Source organism: Bactrocera tryoni, chromosome 3 (assembly GCF_016617805.1).
Source record: "Bactrocera tryoni isolate S06 chromosome 3, CSIRO_BtryS06_freeze2, whole genome shotgun sequence".
Classification (NCBI taxonomy): domain Eukaryota; kingdom Metazoa; phylum Arthropoda; class Insecta; order Diptera; family Tephritidae; genus Bactrocera; species Bactrocera tryoni.
This window is the reverse complement of record NC_052501.1, coordinates 78,740,869-78,752,784: the sequence shown is the minus strand read 5'-3', so window position 1 is coordinate 78,752,784 and position 11,916 is coordinate 78,740,869. Positions and strand designations below refer to the sequence as shown.

The 11,916-nt window shown below is 37.9% G+C and overlaps 1 protein-coding gene across 1 annotated transcript in view; it reads left to right on the top strand.

The window, feature by feature from the left end:
* The first annotated feature begins 1,226 nt into the window (after positions 1-1,226).
* The window catches only part of LOC120771033 (protein slit), a 51,570-nt gene continuing 40,880 nt past the window's right edge, over positions 1,227-11,916 (top strand). Inside the window, 1 exon segment of the mRNA XM_040098821.1 lies at positions 1,227-2,146. Within this exon segment, the coding sequence (XP_039954755.1) occupies positions 1,470-2,146 (677 nt within the window). The 5' untranslated portion in view covers positions 1,227-1,469.

Sequence of the window (11,916 nt, the reverse complement as noted above, 5' to 3'; positions counted from 1 at the left end):
GAAGAAATTGTTCAAATCGGAGCACTACAACATATAGCTGCCATACAAACTGACCGATCAAAATCAATACAAAAACCTTTTCTTACTCTTTTATGCCATAATAAATGCACCTGTGTAGGGTATCACCACTTCGGTGCAGTCTTAGTTAACTTTTTTTTCTTGTGTTCCCTTTTGGCAGAGTGCATGCCTCTTCCTCTGCACGCTACATAATAGAAATACTCCGCGCAGCAAAGTGGTTGGTTGTCTTCTGCGCCTACCGCCAACTGTGAGGAAATTATCAACCACCAAATGCACACTCGTGCATAGTGTTGTGTGTTTGTTAATTTTCTTTTTTGTTTTTGTATTTTATTTTCATTTTTGGTGCACATCAATAACAGCAATTGCAACTCTACTCTCCACACACAGGCGGCAGACAGTGTTCATTGCAAGGCAACGCCATTAAGACGTACACGAAGCGAATTGGTCGTGAATGCCGGTGTGACGAAGTTACGTATATAAACGAGTGAAGCGAAAATAACTAAAATTAATGAAACAACCGCAAATAAGAATTTAAAGTAAATAAGTAATTTGAAAGACACACGAAGTTGGGAATATTAAAGTAAAACGAAAATATTAAAATAAATACGAAAATTATTAGCGCGTAAGCATCTGAAAATGGCACAACTGTTTTGCTGTGGCCGCCAACAACAAGTGAAACGTGCAAAAATAATACGAAAACAATTGCTGGCGTGAAAGTAACGAGTAACGAGCGCGTTGCTGCCACACTCCCGCGCCATAAGAATTATGTGAAGTAATTTAGCGCTTGTAAAAGAAAATATATTATAAGAAAAAAAACACAAAAATCAGCTGTGCATAAAAAGTGCATGAGAAAGGTTTGGGTAACCACTAAATTTAATAAACATAACATAACAAACGACAGCTTGCTGCCACAACTTGCCGCAAAACAAATAAACATAAAATTCCACAAGCAAAGCGATAAGCCTTGCCCGCACGCGGCAGTTAATTGAAGATTTAACAAATACAAAAGCAAACAAAAGTAATATGAAAGTGCAAAATACAAAATAAAAGTGTGGAAGAATATAATAAAAGTGAAGAAAAAATATTAAAAGCGCAAAATACAAAATAAAAGTGTGGAAAAAAATAATAAAATTTAAAAAAATATTAAAAGTGTGTAAAAAATCATAAATGTGTTGAGAAAATCATAAAAGTGAAGCAAAAATAATAAAAGCGCAGAAAATAAAACAAAAGTGTGGTCGAAAAAAATCCAAACACAAACGCTTTGCTGCACACACCAAAAGTAATAAAAACATAATTTATATATTAAAACACCACACATCAAAAAATCATAGCACCACACAACATAAAACAGCAAGCGCCACATAACACCCACACCAACACACATATACACACAAACATACAAGCAAACGCGCGCGCCCTTCCACTTCCTTGCGCTATTTTAATGTGCGGAAATGACGCACCTGCAACCCCAACGTCGCTACTACTCCCCAATGCGTTTTAAAGGAGGAGGCGAAGGTAGTGTTGTTGTTGTTGGTTGTGTCGGCAGCAGTGTTGTTGATGGCAGCGCTACAGATGCCAGCATAAGCGCAAGTGTCAGTTCAGCTGGTGGCTGTAGCAGTGAAAGTGCAATCGGCAACGGTGTAGAAACACTGTTTAACACCGACGCTTGTACGACGGCGGCTGTTGCGCTCGATTACTGTAGTCATCATCATCCGGACACCACGCCACGGCGTGCAACAACGTGCACACGCGCCAGCCGTCGCCCCAACCACCACCTCAGCAGCAGCAGCAGCACAAAACGTTTCATTCCACCACCCATACCGCAATGTCGTCGTCGTTGTCTGCGTCGAAGCCGCCACTGTTGGCCTGTGTTTTGTGTACAACATTTCCTACTATTCGCCCATCTACTGTTGCTGTTTGCCTGCGGTGATTTCCTTCAGGTTGCCACGGCCGAACCGTATGGTGGGTCGTCTTCATCGGTGGGTATACATATACCCGGCGGCAGTTTGGGCGTGATCAGTGAGTCGCGTTGTCCGCGTGTTTGTTCGTGTAATGGCCTGACTGTGGACTGTTCGCATCGTGGTTTGACGCAAGTGCCGAGAAAAATATCGGCGGATGTGGAGCGACTGTAAGTACAAACATATGTGTTCATGTGTATGACACTTGTCTGAAATATTTATTTCCATATACATATGTATGTATGCATGTATATTTGCCGATTTTCTTTGCATTCCTTTATTTACATATTTACATAGTTTTTTAATTTTGATTTTGTTTTTTAGTGTAAGCAAAGTGCAGTTTTGTTGCATATGTCCTGCGCTCTTGCTTTAATTATGTTCGTATGGTGTTCCCTTTGCTGGCTTTCTATCGAAAGTTCAATCAACATCTAATCAGTAATTTGCAAAGTGAAGCTGTAAGCTCAAAACGAAACTATTCGCTTTTATTTGAAGCAAGCAGCAACTTTATTTTAGTAATTAAAAAAGTTCCGCTATTAAAAAGTTAAAAAGAAGTAGAGAAAATTACTACTGAACGGAATATAGAAAATTTATTGAAAACTCATTTGATTTCCTTAGTATGTGTAGATTAATACACTCTTTAACATAATATTTGAAATTTCATGCAAAAATATATAAAAAAAAGCATATTAGGGTGAGCCAAATCTTCATGTAAGTACATTAGAGCGGGTCAAGTTTTTTTTATACAATTTTGTTTGCCGGAAATATTCTATGGCTCATTCTGAACGAATTTGCCTAAGGGACTATGAGCTTAAAACCGGTTTCGAATCAAGCTTGGAGCGGAACCGTCTTTCCTCAACTACGTCGACGACATACAATTGGCTGGAGTGATTCGAGACCAGTAACCCTTGAGCGCCTTCGTTCTGGATACTTTGGTCCTACTTATTCAGAATAGACCCTAACATATCAAACATATGTATGTATGAGTCTCCGCATGACACTAGCTACCTATTTGCCTGCCCTGCGAACCCCACACATCTGACACCCTTTTCCTTTTAGTCCGACTCCGTCGAAATAGCACGTTTTCTGGGCCTACTGTTAGATTATTTCAATGACAACACATCTAATTCTTACCATCCTAACAGATTAGCTACTCGTTACAACAACAACGTGGTGCTAAAATGAAAAAAAAGACTCTTCTTCTTCTTAATTGGCGTAGACACCGCTTACGCGATTATAGCCGAGTTAACAACAGCGCGCCAGTCGAAAAGGGGTTCTCTCATCCGAGGCTGGTTATACCTATTATTTGTTTTTTTACGTGGCGGGTCCCAAACCCAACGTACAACCCTATGCAGGGGATGTTTCGCCTTCTCCCTTTAGCTCGCCTTCAAACGGATGTTCTTAGGCTACCCAGAGGATACTTGATCAAAGGCCGGAAATAGTGAGCTGCTTGAGCCATGTGTAAAAGAATCGTTTCTGGCCACTCCCAAGTGAATGGCGATCAGAGAACTTTCCTCACTTGCGTGAACTTCTACACATGACTCCATCCTCAAGACTCAACTTCTCAAAATGTCGGCCATCTCCGCCCAATTACACCAATTTTCAATGACCCGCTGCAGCATTACGTATGAAATTTCGGCTATAGTGGGCTGAAAGTAGTCCCAGAGCAAATAATATAGAGGCCTTACGACTTCGAAGTTGTGACTGTCAACAGTGACGGGGTAGAAAAGTAGCAAGTGCGACGACTGGAGATAACGAAATTCAACGTAATAATTATTTGCCGACGCTCTCTTCGGTACGCTTTGTTATGTTAACTATTATTCTACTACTTTTTCTACAGACTACAAGTATTTTCTTAAACTCATGAAACATCGCTGATTTAAAACTCTGCAAATCTTTTCTTCTTGTCATTTGCTTAAATGGCAGAGTTACTTTAAAAATCGTGCATGAGCTCCGTCATACACAGCTTGGTATATCTGCACATATGTCTTCATAAAAGCACTAATGGCCCTCTATTATAGTGTTTAACTATTTTTTACAAACAAAGATTTTGTGATGTCTTTGAACTGCGCTAGAAAAAATAGTGGAAAAAAGAGATTTACTCTCGCACGGTCTTCTTCTGGTTGGGCAACACGTCCGAAACCGGACTGCTGTGCAGAGAGTAGAGAGTGAACCGTTGGAAACGTTGCCTGTAATTTGCCAGTACGAACAAGTATGGCACAATTTGCAATTATCGCAATTTGGGGTCATCAGCCAGGCCGGTGGACGTCATCATCCGTTTACGAGTCACATTAACATTAGACGGATTGTGGCCAAAAAAAAAAATAGAATTTGAAAAAGCTAAGCAATTTGTGCGGAAATTGCCACATAATGGAATTTAATTCCACAAATTTGTTAAATTATCTAAAAATGCTGAAAAGTTTGATAAATTTGGTGGAACTAATTTGCTGGGAATCTTTTAAATGTTTGGGAAAGTAATGATCCAGTCAAAAACGTCAAATAAAGCAGGATGTATTTAGCTTGGGCTTCGTTATTAAAAAACAAGTATTTATAAAGGGTGATACATTCCGAGGTTCCCACCTTTTTTGAGAAAAAACACAGAAACTTAAGCCTCCAAATGCTTAAAGTGTAGCCTTGTCAGGGCAGGACAAATGCACAAGAGACCCTCCATTATTTCCCTGGTGCCTTGTTCTTGACATTTCTTGAAGTCTTCGCGATCTATCTAACGGGTTTTGATTTTCCATGCCATGCTCCTGTCCATATCATCGTATAGACAATACAGGGGTTTTCCAAGTTGATCACGTTTTCGGGTGTTAGCCGTTCACCACTCTTGGCAATCTTATCCACTATCTCATTGCCCTCGTTGTCTTTGCGAGCTAAAACCTAGTAGAAGTTAAGTCGCTTGATTCTGATGACTCTCTCCACTGCTGCGCTGCTTTCCAAGACACTTCTGACCGATTTACGAGAACCTTGATTGCTGCTTGGCTGTCCAAGTAGATCTTGCCTCTAGAGTTGTTTGCTGATGCCCTAAAGGTAGAGGCTAACTGCGTGCTTCGTGAGAACAGAAATTAATTCTTTTTTTGGTGTTCACCTCTCGGATAAGCCACTGAGTGTATTTCTGTCATGAAAACGCTTGTGAAATCTATTTACCATTAGAGGGGGCGCCTCAAAACCGCTAAGGATCTCTATTAGTATTATTCGTAAGAAAAGCCAGAGAATCATCTATACATATGTATCTCGCCATACTTATGAGTATATCTAGGTGTATACTAAATATACATACTCCTCCCTCACTCGCCACATAATATTCTTGTTTCAACTTTTTGCATAATTTTTTATGATTTTTTGCCTTTGATGCGCCATATTATTTAGTTAAACTCATACAATATAATCATCATCAACTTAAAAATCGCCTGCCACACCATTGTTGGTGAATTAAAAAGCCAAATTCGTGGGACACAGAACAACAACCAGCAATTTAACGCTAATAAAAGAGCCAGAGTAGTTAATTTTGAGTTATGCAGCTTGTGTAATCTTACAAACAATTTGGTTTCTCACAGTCAACAGTCTTACAACAACAGATAAGATCACAAATGTTATTTCCTTAATTTTAATATCAGACGTAAACACACGCAGACATATACTTATATATGCTTGTGTGTATATATACATTTTGTTAGAAAACATAAAAGATGGGAATCGCGAGGCTAATGAGCAGCAACCAATTCGGTGGCGATGTATTTTCTAAATTTTTTTTTTTTTTTTTTTGTATTTGAACATTGTATATTAAGGTTGCCACAGAAATATCGTATACCCTACAATGTACATATACATATGATGTATATTTAAATAAAGCAGCTTGAACTGAGTCGATTTAATCATGTCTTCCTGTCTTGGCTGTCAGTCTATATATGCGATTTAGTCCTTTATTTTTTGAGATATTGCTCTGAAATTTTGCATGCGTCCGTTTTTCCCCAAAAAGCTGCTTATTTGTTGGAACCAGTGATATCGGACCACTATAGCATATAGCTGCCATTCAAACTGATCGATCAAAATCAATTCCTTATATGAAAAACCTTTTTATTTGACGACATATCTTTACGAAATTTGGCATGGATTACTTTCTCAGACAACGGTACAATCTCCGAACAAATTATCCCGATTGGACCGCTATAGCATATAGCTGCCATACAAACTGATCTATCAAAATCATTTCCTTATATGGAAAACTTTTTCATTTGACGCCATATCTTTACGAAATTTGGCATGTATTACTTTCCCAGACAACGATACAAATCTCCGAACAAATTATTCCGATTGGACCGCTATAGCATATAGCTGCCATACAAACTGATCGACCAAAATCTAGTTCTGTATGGGAAACCTTTTTATTTAACAAAATATTCTCACAAAATTGGGCACATATAATTGTCCAAAGCTACATTATTATCACCGAAGAAATTATTCCGATTGGACCGCTATAGCATATAGCTGCCATACAAACTGATCGATCAAAATCAATTCCTTATATGAAACACCTTTTTATTTGACGACATACCTTTACGAAATTTGGCGTGGATTACTTTCTCAGACAACGGTACAATCTACGAAAAAATTATTCAAATCGGACCACTATAGCATATAGCTGCCATACAAACTGATCGATCAAAATCAATTCCTTATATGGAAAACTTTTTCATTTGGCAAGATATCTTTACAAAATTTGACACAGATTATTATCCAAGGCAACGCTATAATCACCGAACAAATTATTCAAATCGGACCACTATAGCATATAGCTGCCATACAAACTTATCGATCAAAATCAATTCCTTATATGGAAAACTTTTTCATTTGGCAAGATATCTTTACAAAATTTGACACAGATTATTATCCAAGGCAACGCTATAATCACCGAACAAATTATTCAAATCGGACCATTATAGCATATAGCTGCCATAGAAACTGTTTGATCAAATTCAAGCTAAAGTGTTTTTTATACGCTTCAGCTAAGAGAATTTCACCTGTGTAGGGTATTATTAACGTTCTTTTTTCTGTTTAGTATATTTTTTATGCACACTTCCATACATCTGCCTAATTTGGAAAACTTCCAATGCTTACACATGTAGTCAATTGCTACTAACTACTACTTAATTCTGATCTTTCAAGTAAAATATAAAAGCAAAGTATACAAAAAAAGCAACAAACAAATCGTAATAAAAAATTTTGAAGGCGAAACCACACAAGTTTTGTATTTTGATATCGCAAGATCCAAATTTATTACAGGAGCTGCACAATAAGCAGGCGTGCGCACATACTTACTTTGAAACCTATGCAAATGTATGTGTGGGCTTGCAAGTGTCTGTGTACGTCTGTTTGCTTGTGTGTGTTTATAAACAATTATGTATTACAACATTCAACCACAAAATATTTGATGGCATCTTTAATCATATTTGAGCAGGTACACAGCATATATTTACAGCACACACACACATACATACTTACTTGTATAAATTGTTAGTATGTCAGCTTGCATTTACACAAGTTCTTCTTAGCAGCATCGGGCATTTTTCATCAGCCTCATAACATAAAATTTCATAATTCAAAACTATCGAACGAAGATCTGGTAATTTGATGTTTGACGCAAGGCACTGGGTCGCCACCCGAGGTAAAAGCGCTACAAAGACGACAGCTACAATAATAACAACAATGCGGCAGTGTAACATTCTTCTCGACCGTCGGCTGGCCGGCGTTTGTGCGCAATTATGTGTATCGCTGGTGCATGTCAGCATTCCAGCAAAGCAGAATACATCCGCATTAGTGTGCGTGTGTGTATGTGTGCGTGCTGGCATTGCCGCTGGCTTTAGCCAAGTCTTTTACTTGTACCATTGCATGTTCATTTTTATCTCCGTTCTCAGTTTTGTATATTTTCATTTTACCTGTTGTTTTAACACACACACACCCGTACATACATACATACATTCAGCGTGTTGCCTTGTCTTGGCAGTGTCGGCCAGGCTGCTCGCCTGCTGCCTACTTGACTACATTATTATGATGTGCTGATACTTGGAATTAATTCCCACCAACAGCTGACGGACTGGCGGGCGCTGCATTTCTGCACTGGTATGCAAGTGAATTTGTTTTTTTTTTTTACCCACTACAGTGGTGGTTCGATAAGTGCAGTGCATTCTTTGTGTGCACAAATTCTTAAATACAAAATATTTTTTTAATTCAAATATCCAACCTGCAAATTTTTAGGCGTCCAACATATGGGAAACTGCAAATCACTCGTGGTTCCTTTAATAAATTTTCCATTTTGCATACTTTAAGGCGTCCAACACCAATTTTTTAGTCAAGAAACACCATTCTTAGAGTATAGATCTCAGTTCTAATTTGTGAGAAATTTTTTCTCGAGCCACAAAAAATTAAAGCCGCCGCCGTTGTACCACGTTACGATTCCATATTTTGTGGGCTTAAAATCATTATTATTTGATTCGAAATCTACAAAACGAACGCTTATTATCAAACTCTGGAACCATTTTGGTACTAAATCTAACACGTACTTTATACTTTCTTGCAATATTTGATTTTTTTATGAAAGTCGTTCTCTTTAAAAAGGTACCAAATATTTGGTAGAAATTTTTGAGGTCGCTTATGCATCAGAAGAATTCTTAAGTACCGAGAAAATAAATGAAAATCTCGTTATTAAGTTTTTGAGATCCCGAATAATTATATCGGGATTCGAGTATTTAATATCATAGCTGTAAGTTCTGAAGTACACAGAGATAATAAATTCTCGGGCTTAAGTTTTCGGGATCCCGAATAATTATTTCGGGATTTAAGTAATTAATATAAACATATCCAAACATACATATGAACATATGTATAAGCTCTGAAGTACACAAAAAATAAAAAGAGAAATTCATTCGGTGTTTCACTTTCGGTATTCTTGTAATTAAAATAATTTCGCCTATTAATTTATTTAAACTGATAAATTTGTATAATATTATAAAATAGTATCGATAAGTAAATGAAAATATCGAAGTTAAATTTTCGGGATCCCGAATAATTCATTCGGGATTTGCACAATTAATATCATATGTATGTTCCGAAGTACGCAGGAAATAAAAAGTCGCTGAATCCCGAAATTCGGGATTCATGTAACTAAAATAATGTATACTTATGAATTATTTTAACTGTTCAAATTGTTTAAGTTATAACAAAATAATTTTGTAAGTCCCGAAAAATGTCGATATTCAGCGATTATTGCTCTTAAAATAATACATTTTAAAGATAACATAAAGTGTGATCGATTTCGAGGTTTCCTACCTTTTTAAAGAAAAACCACAGAAGCTTCAAATTCAATGGGGAATGTTCATTATCATTCGAAAGAACATGCTTTGGCATTTATATTTTAAAGATTATTTCTTTCAAATGTGGCCGCTGCTACGTGTCAGTTGGTCCATCCGTTGACTACAATTTCTGATGACCCGTTCGAGCGTTTTGGCTGATAACTGGCGAATAACACGCGTGATGTTTTGCTCCAAGGTCTGAATCGAAGTGGGATTGTTCGCATAGACTTTATACTTTACATATCCCGAAAGGAAAAAGTGTAACGGTGTGATAACACGAGATCTTTGTGACCAATTGACCGTCCCAAATCGTGAAATTATCTACTCACCGAAATGTTCTCTCAATAAATCCATTGATTGACGCGATGTGTGGGAAGTGGCGTCGTGTTGTTTAAACCAAATATCGCCGAGATCACGAGCTTTAATTTCAGACATCAAATAGTCTTTTATCATGGCGCGATAACGGTCGCCATTGTTGGTCACGTCCTCTCTAGCATCATTTTTGAAGAAATATGGTCGCTGACTCCACCGGCCCACAAATCACACTAAACCATTGTTTTTTCTGGATGAAATAACAGCTCTTGAATCTCTTCAGGTTGCTCTTCGCCCCAAATTCGGCAATTTTGGCTTGTTTACATATCCATTAAGCTCATGGCTGAACGAAATTTGCTCGAAAACTTCGGATCTCCTTGGAACTTTTCATGAGTCCATAGCGCGAACCAGTGTCGTTTGGGATGGTCGAGCGGCTTCAGTTCTTGCACAATCTGTATTTTGTGAGCTTTCAATTTAAAATCTCGACGTATTAATGTAGTGTAATGATATTATTGTTAGTCCCTGGAATATACTTATTTGAAAACTACAATTTTCTGCCACTTTTACATGACCGTCACTGTACTTCCACCTAAATGTACATCATAAATACCACCATGTCTTTGAGCATTTCAAACGCCACGCCACTGTACAGTGCCAACAGGTAAGACAGACGTTCCTGCCACCGTTCGACGCAAACGCCACAGTTGCGCGATTAACATTACAAATATGAAACAAACTCAGAAAAAAACAAACGAAACAACAACAAGCAAAGTTTGTATATAATGCTCATGTTTGTTTGTTGGTTTGTGCCGCTATAAACAACCACCAACACACGCGGCCAACAGTCGAAAAACGTATTAAATTTTATATTTATTTATGTGCGTATGTAAGTATATATATGCACACACATATACATATATTCACCTTTTTTCGGCTAAGAAGAACTCTTTGTTTCTCATTTTCATTTTACTTGTTTTCAGTTATTATTTGAGTTTGCATTTTATACGCTACATAAACATTTGATAATCTTAGTTAACCGTAAAGAAAATAGAAAGGTAAAGAACACAATAAAAAAAACAAAACACAAGAGTTTACGAATTCCTCGGTGTAGCCTTGCACTCGCATTCCAGCAGCCTTTGCGTAGGTGGTGAGTTCGGGAAAAGTAGTCTAATTCTCTTTATATTTACTTTTTCGTGGCTTAGAAAGTGCATAGCTATGTAAATAGAAATATATGTACATATATGTAAATATATGTGCATGTATGTATGTGTGTGTGCATATATGTATGTTCGCTTGTAGAGTAATTCGGCTCATTTGTGGACCCTGGCCTTGGCGCTTGTTGCCCTTCGTTTGTTTGTTGGCAGTTAGTAGCGCGGTTCCGCCTTTTAAGCCGCGTGCAAATGAGACTGTGAGTCTCTAAAGCCAAGCAAATAAGCGAAGCTCTGTCAGGTGTACCTGAACTTCTTGTATACCCAATGTATATGTGCACTAAGTACATATCATAAATTTTATACGCGATATCAAACTTCCAAATATTTAGTAGGCACGAATTTGACAAGCAAGTGTGCTGAACTTTAACGCCGCGATAACTGACAGCTCTAATAAAGTGGCAAGCATTGTCAAATATTTTAGGATCAGATTTGTAAATACTTGCAGGATTACATAAACGTCACATAAGTAATCCACGGGAAGTGTATACTAAATCAAAAAATAAAATAAATAAAATGTTAACTTCGGCTCCATCAAGGCTCTAACACCATTCACAGATCCAGTTTTCTAACACAATGGAGTATAAAAATATTTGTATCTTGAGTTCGATCGGTCAGTTTGCATGACAGCTCTATGTTATAGTCGTGTGATCTTGTCAGCCTTTACTCTAACGAGAACATCAATCTGCTGGGCAGTGGCACCTTCCCAATTAAAGGACCGGACATTCCAGGTGCATGCTCTTACATCGTAATTATTAATACGTCTGCAGTGGTCGTCATCATCTCTCATTCAAGGGTAATTTCTTCTTTTCATTGGTAATATTTTTTACGTGTCGGGTTCAAACCCAGCGCACAACCCTGAGGAGGGGATGTTTCACCATCTCACTTAAGCAAGCCCTCAGACGGATGGCTTTTGCCTACCAGAGAATTCTTGGTCTAAGACCGAAAGTCGTGAGCTGCTTGAGCTATGTGTAAACGAATTGTTTCTGGCCACTCCCAAGGATGGCGCTCAGAGAACTTTCCTCAACGCGTCTACTTCTATACATGGCTTACAGAAGCCAAATGGACTCC